Genomic DNA, 19601 nt, shown 5'->3' on the forward strand with positions numbered 1-19601 from the left:
TTACATGAAAATTGTTTTTTGATTATTTTCTGAATAACTTATGTATAATTTTGAAGTTTATAATTGTGTAGAGGCATGGATTATCATCCGTTATACAATTATGTGGAGATTTGGATTCTTGATACATGTGCACGAATATTGCTATGATTACATGTAATCGACTTGCATACATGTGATCATAGCAATATTCGTGCACATGTGATCAAGAATCCAAATCTCCACGTAATTGTATAACGGATGATAACTACACACAATTATAAACTTCAAAATTACACATAAGTTATTCAGAAAATACTCAAAAAATAATTTTCATGTAAAGAACAATCATCTGTTGGGCTTGATTTGAAAAGTTCTCAAAGGTTCTCGCAAAAAAAGGGTTCCCATATATATATATAATATGTTAAGTTTTATGTTTTCATCTTTTGTTTTTTTTCCTCCTTTTCTTTCTTGACACAAATGAAAAACTAAGATATAATGATTAAGTTTGCGATTATAATTTGTAAGAACTTTTTTTTATTTTTTATTTTTAGTAATGACGATATATCCCCCTATGAAACGAAAACTAATCATGAAAGATGCTTAATTATAGGATCTCCGGTACAAAAGACAATTTACCAAAGGTTAGATTCGTCCCTCATAATACGGGATTTGGCCATATCTTTTCTCACTCATAATAATCTCTAACTAGATGGATGCCCACGCGTTGCAGCGATACCTCTAAAAAAAGGGGATAAGTGTGGTGGTACCGTGTTGTTGTGTAAATGTATGAACAAACTCACGAGTTGTATATAGTAGAATACTCGCAATGAAGACCAAACAAAGTTTCCCTTTTTCAGCTCAAAAATGTAACCAAGCTTCACAATTTTTACAAAAAATGGTGTCAAATATAGACATATATGGTTGAACAAAATGGTTATAAATCAAGTCTACTGCTTAAATCTGAAATCTTGTTGGATATATAAAAATAAGTCACTCATATATTCGATTGCCTCATCCAACATCAATGCTTTATCAGTCTATAACATAAACAACATAGCGAAATCAATTTAAGAACCATACTTATAGCTATCAATGATCGACCAAATCGTATTTATATTATTAAAATATTTATACAGATTCTTTTACTAAGTTGTCCATTTCTTGTTAGAAGTAGATTAAAACTCGATTAGCCAACCATATTCAAAACTAAATACAAACCTTCTGAGACAGATTATGAATCTCTACTGCCTGTGTCCTCTTTGAAGAGCGTGGACCGCTTCAATTTCGAATCCTATACCCTTAGCTTTTGCACCTTTAAATCCCAAGTAACTATCAATAAGAAATACATCAAAGATTAATACCAAGATAGTTAAATTCTAATATAGATTTTAATCTTATATAACAATTGCACAGATTATTAAGCTTTTGTTCCATTATATATAACTGACATCATTGTTAAATTTCACACATTCATATGCTATAATTACATTTAAAAAAATCATAAAAAAGTGTATGTTTTATTCTAATTGAGTTTAATTACCAAGAGTAAATAATGAGATTGTCGAGTGCTAATGACCGTTCGGGTATTTATTCAAACCCTCAAATATATGTGTAAGAATAAAAAATAATAATAAAAAGTGTCACTACTACAAAATTGTTAATTTTCGACGGAAAATTCTGACAGATTTTCGACTAAAAATAAATCTGTTGAAAATCTGTGGGAAAAATATAAAAAGTCCGACAGATTTCACAAAGAAATTAAACTCTCTGTCAAAAATCTGTCATAATTTTTTTTTTGATTTTTCTTGTTTTTTAAAGTATGTTCGGTCGGAAATTTGTGACGGAATTCCGACAGAATAATTTTTCTAGCAAATAAAGACATTAATTATAGTATCTGTCGAAAATCTGTCGGAAAGTTACCGACAGAATTCCGAAAGAATGACCTTTTAAAAATAAAAAAATAAAATATAACGCCTCGTCGGAAGTCTGTCAGAAAAATACCGACGGATTTCCTACAGATTTAGTTTCTGTCGGAAATCCGTCGGAAAATACAGACGGCTTTCGTACAGATTTTCGATTAGAAAATAACAATTAATTGCCTAAAATACATTCTGTCGCAAATTCTTCAGAATTGTCACTTTTCCGACAGAGTTCTGACGGGATTGCGACAGTTTTCCGACAAAATTCCGACAGATTTTGTTTTGCTCTTTTGTTTTGTTTTTTTTTTTAAATACATAATGCATATATGATTAGGATGTATGGGATTTATTAACATTATTTTTAATATGTTAATATGCATTATTTTACAAGTATGTCATATAGTGTACTTGAAAGAAAATCTCTTTTTAAAATCTCTTTGGTTGTTTATATACAATGAAACGATATTCTAAATATACATAAACGCATATACTTCTTTATATAAACCTATACATATTTATACATTTATATTCACATGTATGAACTAAATAGAAGTATAACATGACACCTATGCTAATAACATTTATAAAAATTACAATGATTATATACCGTTTGTAGCATTTTGTCCCGAACTACAGTTGTATAATATCCTCACAATTGTTTAATGGGAGACCTTGGCATTAATAAGGCAAATGTTGAAATCGTTCTCAACTACATATAGTGGTATCCTAAAACATATCTTAAAACTTTAATTTATATATATATAGGGTAAAATTATTTTGAGAACCCTTTTTTTGCGAGAACCTTTGAGAACTTTTCAAATCAAGCCCAACCGATGATTGTTCTATACATGAAAATTGTTTTTTGGTTGTTTTCTGAATAACTTATGTGTAATTTTGAAGTTTATAATTGTGTGGAGCATGAATTATCATCCGTTATACAATTACGTGGAGATTTGGATTCTTGATCACTTATGCATGAATATTGCTATGATCACATGTATGCAAGTCGATCACATGTAATCATAGCAATATTCGTGCACATGTGATCAAGAATCCAAATCTCCACATAATTGTATAACGGATGATAATTTATGCCTCCACACAATTATAAACTTCAAAATTACACATAAGTTATTCAAAAAACAATCAAAAAACAATTTTGATGTAAAGAATAATCATCGGTTGGGCTTAATTTGAAAAGTTATCAAAGGTTCTCACAAAAAAAAAGGGTTCTCAAAATAACTTTTCACTATATATATATATTTTAATCACAAATTTACACTCTCTAGCTAATAGTTTCAATATAATAAATAAATATAATATCTAATATATAGCCAATATAATAATATCTAATATATTCTTATTATTCATTATTTTTAATTTAGTATGTTGTCCATTATAGGTTAATTATGACCCCTTTTTCAACAACAGGGGGTCTTTATTGATGAATTGGTATGTATTTTTTAAATTATATACTGTACATTTTTTGTTTCTCTCTTTGTTTCCATTGGACGAGCTTGAGCACTAGTTTTAATATATAGATCAGTTTTTAGCTATAAGAATAGTAAAAACTAAATTTTAAACTAAATCTATATAATAAATAAAAGAAAATTGTAATGACATCTCATTTTTAAAAAATAATTTATATAGCACTTCTAAATTTTTCTTTCAAGATTTTCATTCTTACTATTTTAATATATCATATGATGTCAAAATTTTTCCATAATTTTGTATTTTTAAAATAAATTAACATCAAATGCTTATAATGTTGTAATCACCGTGTATTAGACACGGGCCTAAAATATCGTTATTGTATTTGTTGAAACAAATATTCATTAATTTGATATATTGGAATTTTACAAAAAAAAAAAGGTTTAATTTTTTTTATTAAAATAGGAGAACCACTAGAAAGGCTCGAACCCACATTTGTTTGATAAGAGTGCATGAGGCTAATCCACAACCTGTTGTTTCTTTATTCAAAATTGTACTCCGAGTGGAAGTAACCAGGTTGGAACTTCTAATGAAGAGATCAGTTATTTGCCTTCTATTCTTTTGTTTCGATTAACTGTATGCATTTTGTTTTGGGTCGATTGTTTAGGTTGCTCGTAGCATATTATACTTGGTTAACTGAGGAAGTTGCTAAATTGGTGTTTTGGTCACCTTGAAGTCATGAAACTGAAACTCGAGGAAGAATTATAACTGTTATAATTGTGTGTATGTGTATCTGGTTGTCTAAAGACCAGAGAAAATGCTCGTGATGGTGGCTGAATTGGTGTTTTGGTCTAACAAGTTTGGGCTATACCTTGAAGTCATTGTTCTTGTTAGACTTACTATACAATGAATATCATTGAGCCAAATATGAGCCGAGTCAATGACTGTCCAAATGGGTCATCAGGTACAGGTACAATGTGGGTACGGAAGGTGATACATGAAATTTTTATGAGTATCTGTGCAATGTTTCTTTAAGTTAATGACTAATTCTAAGTTGAGCTACGCATGTATATTTCTTGACCTGTACTATAATTTAAGCTCGCGATAGATAATGCTTGCATGTGTTTTAATAACCTTGGTTGGTTACTGATGTGTATACAATTACCTCATAATTGTAGTCTCATATATGTTGGCTTTTAAAGTACTTCATGAATAACAACAGGCCATGGCATTGCTAACAAATAGAATTTTATGTGCTCTTCTTTTCTTTGATCAGAGTATGAATTTCTATGTACTATCTATGTTTCTGTGGAGTCATTTTATAAAAGTTTTTATGTAACAACCTAGCCTCATTACAAGTTTTACCTATTTATCAAGCCACTGATATGTCGTATATATGTATATTTGTAAGAGTCAGGCTGTGAATCCTACTTAAACTAGCTTGTGACTTAACCTTAAACCAAAAACAAGATTGCTTTTCGTGAGTTGGGTCATTATACCTTTGCTATAAATGTTTATTAGGATCAGCTTCAATTTTGCTATTTATGAACTTGTGTCGTGGTGCCTATTTGTGAACTTTAGTCATGGTACTTGGATATTGCATTATTGTAGTTAGATATGTGGCCTTAAATTTTGATCACTAGGGTTTTAAACAGCTTTATGAATATTTTTTTTAGTTTTATAAGTTTAGTTCTTTTCATTTATGTTTCTGATGGAAATATCAAACTTAGATCTAATTGTTATTTATTATGTTCTTAATTTCATAGGTGGAAAATTTAAAAGAAGAATTCAAAAGGTAGAAGAGAGTGGCCGAAGAGAAAGCTGAAGCATCCGAGAGGGAAGCGAATGAATTGAAGTTAAAGGTGGCTGAGATGGAAGAGCGTGAAAAAGAAAGGGAACTCGAGTTAAAAAAAAGTGAAAGATCAAATGGCCTTTTTTTACCAAGTTAATGCAAGACAAATTAAATGCCACAATCAAGTTAGTATCAATATAAGCTCCTAGTATTGATCCTTGTTCGCCTTTTGGAACTAACATATACTTTGAATTTGGATCCCATTGTATTTTGAACAAGTGTACGACTGACGAATTCTGTATCTTGTAATGTAAAATGCAATTTGGGTGTTGGTATTTTGATATATCAAATATGTATGGTTTCTGTATAATTTTCTAGCAGCAGGTTATTAATAAGAAAATTCTACAGTGTTTCTGACGGAATTTGCATACCAAAAAATCTGTCGAAATTATGTAAAATTCTGTCAGAAAAGTAGTTTGAAACCTGTCGGAAAAACGTCAGAAAAGCATCGGTAAAAATATTCTTTCGGAAAACAATCTGTCGGTAATCTGTCTGTAACAGATAATAATCTGTCAGAATTTCTATGGGAAATCTGTCACAATTCTGTCGGTAATTTTGTTATTCCGACGGGATAATGCAAGATTATAAGGGTGAATTACCGACAAACTTCCGACAAAATTTTTTGTCGGAAATTGTTTCTGACTGAAAGTTTCTTTCGGGAATTTATTTTCCCACGAGGGTTTTCCCGACGAAAAATTTCTGTCAGAATTCTGTCTGTAAAGGCCTTTAGCCACAGATTTCTGACAGATTTTTCTGTCGGTATCTCCCTGTTTTGTTGTAGTGTGTCATACTTATCAGGATAATGAAGTGGTGGTGGCGACGACAGGAAGTCTTGGAGGTCATGTCGCCATAGATGGTGGAGTGGTGATCGTGGCGGGGGTTGCCGGTTGGAGATGGTGTCACTGGTGGTGACGGGAGATGAAGGAGGTCTTGTGTAGTGGGTGTTGTCACGATGTGTATATGTTTGTGTAGATGGAGGTTGTGTGTGTGAGAAAGAGACAAAGAAACGACCGTGTGATAAGATGTTCTTAGGGTTATTTAGGGGCGTTTTTGGGATATTGAAAAAAATGCTTAAATTTCTTAAAATAGATGTCCAGTTTGTATTATAGGGGTTTATAGATTATAGATTTGTACATTATAGATTATAGATATGAATAGAAGATAACAACAAACTAATTAAGAAAAGCCGAAACTCTTGAAGATAAACCCCAGGGCCTAAAGATCGGACTAAAGTTAACCTCACGTATAAAAGGAGGCTCTAACAATCCCATCTACAACATTGCAAAGGCATAAAATAGTCCCTTCTACCAACTGGGAATTGCCAATGACCTGTCCACGATTACCCACCCCTAAAACAACCCCAACCTAAAGAGTTTTTTCCCTAATTGTGGCCGATGTACAATCATCTACCAACATCCGTGGGACTGCAAATTTGTGGGACCTTAATCATCAAAGCATTGGTCTTTAATATCCATGTTTTCTGAGAGTGTATATTGATGTTGGGACCGAGTTATCCTCCAGCCCATTTCTTGAAGGAGTATCCTCGAGACCTTTCGTAGGCTTCGTTGGAGAACATGTATGGCCCCTAGGAGTGATCAATGATAGATCTGAACGTCAAGATCGGAGATCGCCTGTACCAGAGAACCAAGATGCTCGATTTTGTAATAGTCCACTCCCATCTCCATATGACACCCTTTTAGGAAGGTCAGAGATACAACGAATGTAAATGGTCCCATCAATGGTTCAAGCTCTTGTAAAGTTCCAAATGATGACTGGAATCGGGACTATCCATTCAACATACGACGATGACGACACGACAATTAGTCAAGATGAAGTTAGATTGAACTTACAGAAGATGGGGAGAAACAAAGTAGTAAGTTCAGTGTTCCAAAAAAACACAGCAATAGGTTCATACCAAATATCGATTGAATTGTGGCATCGCTAGTCATAATAGTGGAAAAGTGGCTTGCAGACTTATTTACCTTGATCTTTTCCGTGCAAAGATGCAAGACTAAATGAGGTTGTCCCAATCTATAAAAAAAAGGGGAGACACTTAAAGGTGTAACAACTATAGAGGTATTAAACTGTTGAACAATACCATGAAACTATGAGAAAGAGTGGTCGAGATAAGGCTTTTATGCCAAACAAGGGTATGAGAGAACCAATAGAAAGGTCCACGACTGAGGCAATAGACATTATCAGAAGTCTCATGGCTAAGTAAAGGGATATATAGAGAGATCTACATATGATCTTTTTTTATTAAAGATTTTGATAAAGCCTGTGATAGAGTCTCACGGAAGCCAATTTGAAAGATTTCAAATGGGAAACAAGTGCCAAAAAGATACATAAGATCCATCCGAGATAGTACAAAGGGACAAAACCTTAAAAACCTAGAGGACAACACATATTTTTTCTCAATTGTAGTAAGCTTACTGCAGGGATTATCCATTAACCCATAAAATTTTACTTTAACCCTAGATAAGCGATTGAGTATGATGCAAAAGAACATCCCATGAGTGATCGAGTAGGATGTGGGAGAACACATCCCATGGTGCATGATATTTGTCGATGATATCGTGCTTGTATCGGATTCTACAAAGGAGCTAAACTAAAGCACTGGATGGAGGCTCTAGAACAAAATGGCTTACACATGAGTATAGATAAAACAGAATATCTACCCTGCGAATTCGATAAGAGGGGGAACACAAGTAGTGACTAAAAGGGAAATCCATGTTGGGAAACTAATTTGATAGCCATTTTCAAAAAATAACTCACTAGGCTAGTGAGGAGAGCAGTTTAAACTTTCAAAAGTCATATGTGACAAAATTTTAAGTCTTGCCCTTTCATGTGGTTGTCTCCAACATTAATTCCACCGTCCACCCCACCTCCCACAATTCTCGTTTCACACAATATATCAATTCATATAATCTCAATTCCCTTTTTAATATATCTATACAATATAATACATATATATTCAAAATATAATTTTCACCTTCTCCCCTACTTCCTTTTTTTTTTTTCATTTTCAAATACATTAACGGTATGTCATTATCAACTTCTATTTTCCCCCCTTCATTTTGTTTACCTCATAACGTGCATGTGAGACCCTTTTTACATTTTTTGTAATATATGAATGGTAACTGCTCTTACATATCAAACATCAATTCTCTAAGAATTCTCTATCTATTTATTGCAATCACCCGATACATTTATTATATGAAAATGTCTATGCATTTTCTTTTTTATTTAGTCAACAGATTATGTTTTTGATGTAGGGGTTCATTTTCTTATTTTATATTCTATATTAAGTTTCTGATATTTTTATTCAAAATTGATGAATATGTTATGTCTTTTTTTTTTCTTTCTATGTTAACATGAACGCTTCGCATGATAATATTAACGTAATTTTCTGCATGATTCTGTTTGTAGAAACCAGAAACTAAATGTAAATATGTGATTTGGATTTTCGGATTTCACTATAAATTGTTTACTTAGGGTGTTTATTCATTTGCATGACATGTGATTTGTTGGAATGATTGAGAGAAAAATTTCCTTGGTAGAAAGTGTAGGAAATACAAGGTTGCAAAAATCGCTACCCGGATTTGGATCTACTGGTCCACGAATTCCCGGGCCTTGAAATTACATGTTTAGAAATAGACCAGATTACCAGAAACATAAGCATACTCATTCATAGGACCTCAGAAGTATAATTAGCAACATTAGCACAATAGTTTAACTACTGAACTCAAACCAATTTTAACCCATTGTTGACCGAATTTAGCCCGAGTTGACCAATTTTGACCAATTTGTGGACCATGTAGCGATTATATTACTCAACTCGTCTTGATCTTAAATCTTAAATCAGAGGCTTACAACACTTGTGAAAGATAATGGCCGGTGATTTACGTGTATAATGCATCTTTTTTTGGTGTTATATATATATGGGATCCAAATATGTGCACCTGATTTGGGGGTGTTTGGATGTACCTTTCAAGTAGGGGTATTGGATTGTTTGATTTGAACTAACAAACAGAGAGTTAGGATGTACTTATATTGCAACTTGAAGTTTTAGCATTAACATGTTTGCCAAAATTCTGACTATTTAAGGTTGCAATAGATAACACTTTTATCTGAATTAGTGAAGTTATTTGAATGAATATGTTCATAAGTATAGCCATTTATATATTAAGTCGTTTTGATTCGTTTTATTCTTTGCAGGTTCAAGGATTTGTGATTCAAACAAATATTTGAATTTGAAATGTCCAAACTTGAAACAGAGAAACCAAACTCAACTTCAAGCACCAAAACCGAACAAGACGATCCCCACATTTCCAACAAAGAACAGTTCACCCATATCTCACCAAGAAGCCCTTTGAGCACACACACTCCTGAAAACGATTCCATTGATTTAACCATCAATAGTCACAACTCTATTGATCAGCTATATGACAATGTATGTGAAATGGAGAGCTCTGATCAATCCCCTTCAAGATTCAGTTTTATATCATATGGTCAGGAATCAAGAATTGATTCTGAGCTACGTTATCTTGCTGGTGGCGGTTTTGCAAAAGACGAGCTTAGCAAAAAGGAAAACGTTGGTGAGAAAAAGGAAACCTCTGTATCGAGTGATGAAAAAGAAGTAGAAGAGGTGGATGTTACTACACTTAAGAACAAGAAAACGAGACAATTGTCACCTGCTAAATCTTCGACTTCTGGAAAGCTTCCAAAACCAAATCCAAAGAAGAAGTCAGGCTTAAGGGTTAACCTAAAGAAAAATGAAATGAATTTGAATAAAAATGAGGACCCGAGGTATCTTGGGCCATATTTACTTAAGCAAGCTAGGGAAGTATTGTCAGCGGGTGATGATCAAAATAAAGGACTCAGTATTGCAGTAAGAGCTATGAGGGCTATTGAAAGTTATCAGTCTGAAAAACCAGATTTGGAATATGTTATGTGTTTGCATATTGTAGCGGCATTGTATTGTGTCTTGAGAAAGTATGATGAAGCTATTCCCATTGTTGAAAAATCGATTGAGATCACGAACATTAAAGAAGGAAAAAAACATTCGTTGGCTAAGTTTGCAGGGTGTATGCAGCTAGGTGATACGTACGCAATGCAAGGAAATATTGAGAAATCTATACTTTGTTATAAAGCAGGTTTGGAGATTCAGAAACATGTTTTGGGTGAATATGATGCTCGGTTTGGTGAAACGTGTAGGTATGTAGCCGAGGCTCATGTTCAAACTATGCAGTTTGACGAGGCAAAAAAGTTATGTAAAATGGCTATCGACATACATGGAAAGAACGGAATGAGTAAGTCGTTAGAAGAGGCTGCAGATCGGAGGCTTATGGGGTTTATTTGTGATTCAATGGGAAACTATGAAGCTGCAATCGAGCATTATGTGTTGGCCCGTATGGCCATGTCAGCAAATGGGCATGATTCTGATGTTGCTGCTATTGATGTTTGTATAGGTGATGCTTATTTATCATTAGCTCGTTATGATGAAGCTATTTTCACTTATCAGAAAGCACTCAACGTGTTTTGGTTAACAAAAGGAGAGAATCATCCGTCAGTAGCTTCGGTTTATGTTCGTTTAGCTGATCTTTACAACAAGATTGGGAAGTTTCGGGAATCTGAAACATACTGTGAACACGCATTACGTATTTACATCAAGCCAGCTTCCGGAAGCCAAAGCGACGAAATAGCAAATGGGCTTATTGAAGTTTCTGCCATTTATGAGTCCATGAATGAACTAAACCAAGCACTTGACTTACTGAAGAAAGCACTCAAGGCTTACGGGACAGCTCCTGGTCAATTGACAACGGTAGCTGGAGTTGAGGCTCAGATCGGCGTTTTATGTTACATGATGGGCAGTTATTCTGACTCGTATGATTACTTTGAAGCTTCCATTTCAAAGTTTCGGGCTGCTGGGGAGAAGAAATCTGGAGTTTTCGGGATTGCTTTGAACCAAATGGGACTAGCATGTGTGCAGATTAATTGGTTTGAGGAGGCTGCTGATCTGTTTGAAGAAGCTAGAAGCGTTTTGGAAACAGAATACGGACCTCATCATCCGAATACACTTGGGGTTTATGTCAATCTTGCTGGTACCTATGATGCAATGGGCAGGTATTTTATGCTTTTATCAAAATATTTAGTTTTATTTGAGGTGGTAATATAGGTGGGTCAGGTAATACAATTGGGTTAAGTTGGGTAATTTGAATGCAGTTCAGATTGGGCAGACCATTAGCCCCAATAATTTGTCAAACCAAGAACTATCATTAATGTGTTAATTATGATTAGATAAAGATTAACTTCTTTTTGAATGGCAAGTTTTTATTTAGATTTTACTTATAACATGGTTTTATAATTTGTTGTTGGTTTGTGTGAATAATCTTTTGAATGTGATATCTAGGTGGAATGATGCAATTGAGATATTGGATTATGTTGTTGTCATGAGAGAGGAGAAACTCGGAACAGCAAACCCAGACGTCGACAAGGAGAAACGATGGCTGGCCGAGCTGCTAAAGGAATCTGGCAGGGATCGGAGCAAAGGATCCCGGCCACTTGAATTCCTTCTTGATGCCTGATCAGCCACTTCTTCATACATTTGTGTTTAACATACTTTTGTAGCCTTTTTTTTTTTTCCTATTTCTAAATCACAATTAACTTCGGAACCACACTATTAGCCGCTTATACATACATACCTGAAAGTGTAATTCATATATTAATTTTTTATTATTTATTAAAGTAACTATTTTTAGTAATATCAGTTTTACATATAAAAACATAAAATACCTGAATGGGGAGGATTGGATGATGGATTTCCATTGTTTTGAAACTGATATAAATTTCAATGATGATATTACAGGAATCTTTTTTAATATTTCAAATACTATATCAGGTGCTATCTCTTTTTCGTCTACTGACATATTTGATATTTGATTACGAATAAAGGGTTTTGGGGTTTTGATGATGATGAAAGGTACGTACGTGTTTCCTCTTAAATATACATTGACAACTCCACGCCAATGGGCTTCTTAAACACTGGGTTTTATTAACTTTTGGGCCTTACAAATTATACGATTTTCATATACATGGTAATTTTAATTGGGACCGATGCCCCCAATTTCTAAAGTACTCTTTTGATTAGCGAAGGTTTTAATTCATTTCATTTTTTAATACAATTAAACATTAATATTTAATAATCTGAATTATTAAATCAAGCTATCACACAATTAATTACAATTAATCCGGGTTATTTTATGTTAATGTTTAATTGTATTGGAAAATGAAATGAATTAAAACCTTAACTAATCAAAAGAGTAATAGGGGTGCTTTTAGAAATTGAGGGAATCTATAATAGGTCCCTTAATTTTGTAAATTTTTTTTTTGCATTAAATGACAATGTGTTTATATACATTCTTACATTAATATCAACCAATACATTCACGAATTATTAAGTAGGGGTGAGCAAAAACTGAACTGAAAACCAAAAAAATCGAAAAAACCGAACCAAAGAAATCAAAACCCAAAAAAACCAAAAACCATTGGTTTTGGTTTTCTAAAAACTGAAAGTTGTTGTTCGTTTTGGTTTCTAATGAAAAACCGAACCGAACCAAAAAAAATATATTTTTACTTTATTTTATATTTATATCATTTTATTATTAATTTTTGATAAATATGTTATAATATTTGCATTTTTAGGTGTATATAATAATATCATTTATATATTTTAAGTGAAAATACACAACAAAGTTAATTTGTTTTAATAATTGTATAATTAAACAACGCGTAAAAGATATAAATAGTTATATATAAAATTTGTTTGAAGTTTGTACAAGTCACTTTTATGGATTTGTTGTCATTATTGTTGTGTTATTGTTACTAATATTGTTTTGAAAACTTATTGAAATTAATTAAGGTGTAATTATAGGGTATAAACTTATAAAATTTTGAAGCTCAATTTGACCCAAACCACAAGTAGTTAAAAACCGACTAAAACCGAAAAACCGAATCGAAATAGACCAAAATCAAAAAAAACCAAAACCGAAAAAACCGAAACCCAATGGTTTTAATTTTCAAAAACCGAATTATAACGGTTCGGTTTCGGTTTTAGTCAAAAACCGAACCAAACCGAACCGTACTCACCCCTATTATTAAGAATCATTTATATATGTATTATATTATTAAAAGTTATATGTTTTATTATTGTTAGGTTTTTAAATTTAAATATTACATCATATATTTTTACACATCTACGTCTATTATTATTATTTTTTTGCTTATTATTATTGATGTTATTACTGTTACTATTAAATATATTTTTGCTAATAAAGTATGATGTCCATCGCTTACTTTTTGCTAATTATAAGCTATATACAAAGTTTTAAACTTAGTTGGCTAGCAGTTGGTCTACATGCTTTCTTTTTGTTTAAAAAAAATAAAAATTGATGAGCGGTTGTATAGCTGTTTTTTTAACATTTTAATGTTTAACATTTTCACTAATTAAAACTTTAAAGCTTACTTTTTACATGTAAAGTTTTATTTTAGAGGGATTAATTTTGCCTATTAAATCTGATGGTAACAGTCAACATGTTAAATTTATGATCCGCATGCAAGTAGATATATGGTTTTTAAGACATCATTTTGTATTTATATTTTATTACTGTAACTAATGATTATATAGGTTTACCCTTAGCATATATGGTGTACCTTTAGACACTCTCTTTTAATTTTTTTATAATATTTTCGGAAATAATTAAATGCTTTTTGTTTCTTTTTGGGCCAATAAATTAAGGTTTTGAGTTAATGTGAGTCAATTTTTTTGCAAAAAACCTGATGTGCACAATATGCTTATAGCATAACTTGTGCCCAAATATGCCTTACTCATTAACATGAACGGTACACCAAATTTTCAGGGCGGGCAACAACACGGAGTATAAAAAAATAAGGGGCAACAAATTTTCGGTTCAAGCTATAATATACTAGGTTCATTTAGGAGTCAAAATGATGTTATAATAGGTTTAGTTAGGCATCACAGTTATTATATATTAGTGAAGACTAAAACTGAGGGAAAAAAAAAATTCTATTGCAGAAAGTGGAAGATGAAGGCTGCATAGTTTTTGGTAACTTTACATTTACACCCCTTGATTTTCACAAATTTATAGAAGTTGTCCATTTTAACTTGATGCTATAATAAAGGTTCTTCAATGATGTTTCTAATAAGTAATAAAGAATATGTGCCTATATGTTTAGAATTTCTACCTACAATTATATTTGAAATTATTATTAAGTTATATTATATTGTGGATATGAATTACTCATAGGCTTGCTTTTGTAATTATATGTAGTTTAGAGTTTTGACTACTTTCATTCATATTTAAAAAGTAAAATTATTAAGAATTAAACTGTTAGTATGTAAATATGATATTATATGTTGTTGTTAATTAATAACAAAGTGTATTGTTATTTGGATAATATTTTGTTGTTGAAAAAATTAATAATAAAATTAGTTTTGGTTTCTAGTTTTATAATGCTTTCTCTCATAAGCTTTTAAAACAAAATAATCATAAATTAACCTAACTTGTGTATTGGTGGTTTGCCACAAAATATTGGTACGGGCATATTTTAGTTGTCTTGCCCTGAGCATCGTATAACTCAAGACTGGCCCTGGCCGGGTGCCTTAAAAGTTAACATGAACGGGTCAAGATGAATCAGTTTTACCTCTGTGGGTCGAAACAAGTCAAACTGTCATGCTGGTTTGTTAAGTTTCCTCATTAAAAATTAACATGGCTATGGATCCAATATCATATGAATTCTCTAAGTGTTTAATATTTAAACAACCAGATACGCTTCCATAAAGTGCAATTATTGAAAGAACCCGACTCGATAAACCAAAAATACAAGATTTTTTTTTTTACCCCCACTGCGACTCAGTGGGGTTAGGACACCTCCCACTGCGACTCAGTGAGAAATCTCTGATCTGCGAGCGAAAAACCTCCCACTGCGACTCAGTGGGGTTAGGACATCTCCCACTGCGACTCAGTGGGAAATCTCTGATCTGCGAGCGAAAAACCTCCCACTGCGACTCAGTGGGGTTAGGACACCTCCCACTGCGACTCAGTGAGAACTTTCTGACCTGCATCTGATGCAAAAACTAGCCATTTGACATACCAAACAACTCCAAACTATAATATTCATTTGCCCAACTTCCACAAACTAAATTTCAAATATTCCAACAACAATAAAGACACATTTCAAACACATTTACAACATCAACGAGTACACAAATCAAGATTTTCATCAAACGGGTCATTTACCCACTTTGACACCTTTTTGACCAAAATTATGAATTCACAACTATCCAAAAACTTTACAACTGGAACATTTACAGAAATTTACCCAAAAGCATGACCCCAAACTAAAATGTACCATGAGCCAAGAAATGAGGGACAACTAAGTATCTATACCAAAAGATCGTCATTCGCCCGGGAATGACCTAATTACCTTCAAGACGTCCAAAATCGCTTCAAACTCTAAATCAACTATTTTCAATCAACAATCAATAGTTCCTTCCTCCGGAACTACCTATAAGAGGGTAAACATCTAAAATATAAGCAAAGGCTTAGTGAATATACTTGCATACAATTATACATACGAAGGAGGGCAAAAACACAAAAGACTATCGCATGTAGCCAATGATATCGTCATATCATCACTTGCATACTCACTTTTGCGCTAACAAAACATACATGGATCCATATATGCTAAACAATAATCTCAAGAGGTTCTTAGGCCTCAAAGGTTCTTAGGCCTTTATCTCATATCAACTATGGGGTTCTTAGGCCCCGGAGGTTCTTAGGCCTCATAAACAATGCCCCACATGGGCTTAACGCGAACCAATTACCATGCTTGGAACATTCACATCTCATGGTAATTAGCCCAACGTATACATAAAGGTATGCAAATATACTCACCTCCTCCGCAACAAGGACAATTAAGCTATAACAATAATGCTCAACAAGCTCAACCTATAATCATATCATAAAAAAATGCATTAAGCTTACATTCACAACTTGACTAGCTCAACCTAGTCTTACTCAATCACTAGCCTTTCCAAACCCAAAACCCAACCCATTTGTCATTGAGTTACTTTCATTCTTACAATAACATTAGGTAGCTTATTCTACCCCTTTTCCTCATCATTTCAATAACTAACAAAAAATCCATCTTTTCTCACAAATTGACATTATCACATGCACTTATCAACTTCATAATCAAACACATTATATAACTCAATGACAATTAGGTTAACTAAGGAATTGGGGAAAAATTACCCATAATTCATTCTCTAGCAAAAACCCCCAAATTGGTTCACTCATGAACCCTAATTTCATGAGAAATGATAAAGTTAAATTGGGGAAATTCATTACCTCAACAATGGAAGACAATTACTTAAGGTTTTCAATTCACAAATCTTTCCCCTTTTCTTCTAGATTTTCGGCGACCACCCTTCACCACTCAAACCCTAACTTTTAAATTTGCTTGATAGAAAATGATGATGATGATGATTAATATTATGATTTCTATCTCTGGATTGAAGGAATTAAACTTTGATCTTTGATGAAGGAATGAAGAAGATGCATGAAGAGGTGAAGAGCAAGTTTAGTGGAAGTGTGAGTAAAGAGAAAATGCAAGTGTCTGGCACTCTCTATGGGTGCCACGACCCACCTCAACCTTTGTGGGTATTTTACCCGCTATCTACTAAAATTCCAACTAAATTAACCCCCGCTACAAAAATAAAATACTAGGAATTTATTTTAATGTCAAAACTACAAAAAGGGGTTAATTTATTTATCTTTAAAACCTTGGGGTGTTACAATTATGCACCTGCATAGTAAGTGTTCAATAGGGCCTGCTTCATTTTATTTAACGATTGTGAACCTGGATAGGCAAGTGATTTTGCATATTCCAGCAATTTTTGCCAATGCTTCAAGTCAGAAATTGTAACACCCAAACAAGGCGGAATAATGGGATATCACAAGAAAAGCACAGCACGATATGGAAATTAAGTAGAGCTAAACTAAATGCATAAAAAGGATTGGACAATCCATACAATTCATTCAATTACAAGTACCAGAACAAGAGATAATGCATAAGGAGCACACCCATTAAACGTTTACAAATTAATAGTTCAAAAGATGGTAAATGATCCTAAGCATAACCCATAACGGGAACTACGAATCACAGATCCGAGAAATAGTCCAAGTCCATCCTAGCATGCAAACAATCAAGCAATCATCCAATACGTCTCCCATTAACTTGTTCACCTGAAAAGTATACTAAAACGTGTCAACATAAAGTTGGTGAGTTCGTAGGTTTAAGTAATAAAAATCAAGTTTTGGGATATCAACCGTTAACGTTACACGAGGATTAGGATAGCTAATCACGTTCACACAAATCAACACAAGACAACGTTTACGTTTAATAATAGCGATAACCGACACGACATACATGATGAACAATGCGTAAAATACGTTTCCTGTCATGACTTACATAATAAATAATACGTAATAAACCGACACGACTTACATGATAGACAATGCGTAAAATACGTTTCTGGCACGACTTACATAATAAATAATGCGTAATAAACCGGCACGACTTACATGATAGACAATGCGTAAAATACGTTTCTGGCACGACTTATATAATAAATAATACGTAATAAACCGGCACGACTTACATGATAGACAATGCGTAATCATAAACACATACAATCACGTGAACAAACAAAACAAGTAAGCATTCGATATCTCCTTCCATATCATAACAAGTAAATAGGAGGATTGTGGGGTTTATTTGAAATTCAATGTTAAATTATGATGCTGTGATCGAGCATTAAGTGTTGGCCCATATGTTGCTTTAATTGATGTTTGATTGTTTGTATAAGTGACACTTATCTATCATTAGCTCGTTATGATGAAGCTATTTTCATTGACTTAAGCATCAGCCACTTACGAGTAATGAACTAAACCAAGCACTTGACTTAAGCACTTAAACGTAGCTGGAGTGGAAGCTCAGATCGGGAGTTACTCTGACTCATATGAATACTTTGAAGCTTCAATTTCAAAGTTTCGGGCTGCTGGAGAAAAGAAATCTGGAGTTTTCGGGATTGCTTGGAACCAAATGGGACTAGCATGTGTGCAGATTAACTGATCTGAGAAGGCTGCTGTTTGTTTGAAAAGGTAGAAGCCTTTTGGGAGCAGAATACGGGCCTCATTGGAATACACTCGGGGTTTATGTCAATCTTTCTGGTACCTATGATGCAATGGGCAGGTATTTTATGTTTTTATCAAAACATTTGATATTTTTGGAAGTGGTAATATGGGTGGGTAACGTAATACCGTTGGGTTAGAATGTGTGGGTTGGGTCAGGTAATACGGCTTGGTTTCTAGCAATATAATACTACAGATTTATGAACTACTGTATATCTTACATATTTCGGTGAAATGAGTCAAATAAAATTGGTTAATTCATCAATTTAATTCTGGTCAAAACAACAAACATATCTGGGTTTTAAATGGTTAAAGAAAGAAATAAAAGATGAAAAAACACAAATTGTCTCCCACAAGTTTCCATAGAAAACTAGCTACATTGAAATGTTAAAAAAGTCATGTTTCATATCTTGCTTATTGCCTGTTCTAAATGTATGTCATAAACAACAAACAAAATCTCAGTAGTCAAGCAACAATAGAGTTTCTCTGTATGAGCCTGCATAGCATGCATCCCTTTTTTCAGAAATCTCCATATCTTTAAAGCATTTCGAGTGAGGTTCATGAATAAGAAGTTGCAAATTCAATTCATCACCATGGCAATCCCTGCAATTAGGACACAGACCCTCTATTTGAATTATAGGTTTGCCATCTTTTGTTAATCCAAGTACCTCTTGCCCGCACATTGCTAATAGATCTGTTGGTATGTTGATAGTGAATAGCTTTGTGAACGAGTTTTGAAAACCACCACCCGGCCGCTCCATCATCCACACACCAATTTCTTCTACGCGTACATATGTTTCAAGCACAACAAGAGACTCCCTAAGTGTAGATAAATCCAAGTCCGAGAAGTGGGTGCTGCTAAACTAGGTGGGAGGCATAATTCTGTAAATTGTTGACGAACGAGATCACATGACAAAATCAGTTTGTTTTTACCCTCGGGAGTCCGATCAGAAGCAATCCAATGGATAAACCCGTCTATCACTACCCTCTCCCTTCCCAAATCGAGTGATTCACGAGGAGCATCATCAGACAAAGTTCTCCATTCCCTTGTGCTTAATGAATAAATCTCTAGAACACAATTATTATGTGGTTTATCAGTAACATTAAAAACCGTAGGGTCAGTGCCATTACAAACCATGAAAC

General features: G+C 33.3%; 1 protein-coding gene across 1 annotated transcript; it reads left to right on the plus strand.

The window, feature by feature from the left end:
• The first annotated feature begins 9390 nt into the window (after window positions 1–9390).
• On the plus strand, window positions 9391–11945 carry LOC122589445 (protein KINESIN LIGHT CHAIN-RELATED 2-like). Its single transcript, XM_043761738.1, has 2 exons — window positions 9391–11307; window positions 11594–11945. The coding sequence occupies exons 1-2, from the start codon at window positions 9440–9442 to the stop codon at window positions 11766–11768; spliced, it is 2043 nt and encodes a 680-aa protein (XP_043617673.1). The 5' UTR covers window positions 9391–9439; the 3' UTR covers window positions 11769–11945.
• Window positions 11946–19601: the final 7656 nt, after the last annotated feature.

The sequence above is a fragment of the Erigeron canadensis genome, chromosome 2 (genome assembly GCF_010389155.1).
Source record: "Erigeron canadensis isolate Cc75 chromosome 2, C_canadensis_v1, whole genome shotgun sequence".
Taxonomy (NCBI): Eukaryota; Viridiplantae; Streptophyta; class Magnoliopsida; order Asterales; family Asteraceae; genus Erigeron; species Erigeron canadensis.

What these genes read in the sequence shown, in the direction of transcription:
- LOC122589445 (XM_043761738.1), top strand. Translation starts at nt 9,440, where the DNA reads ATGTCCAAACTTGAAACAGAGAAACCAAACTCAACTTCAAGCACCAAA. An exon ending in ACCTATGATGCAATGGGCAG is followed by an intron (nt 11,308 to 11,593) that starts GTATTTTATGCT and finishes TGTGATATCTAG; the next exon opens with GTGGAATGATGCAATTGAGA.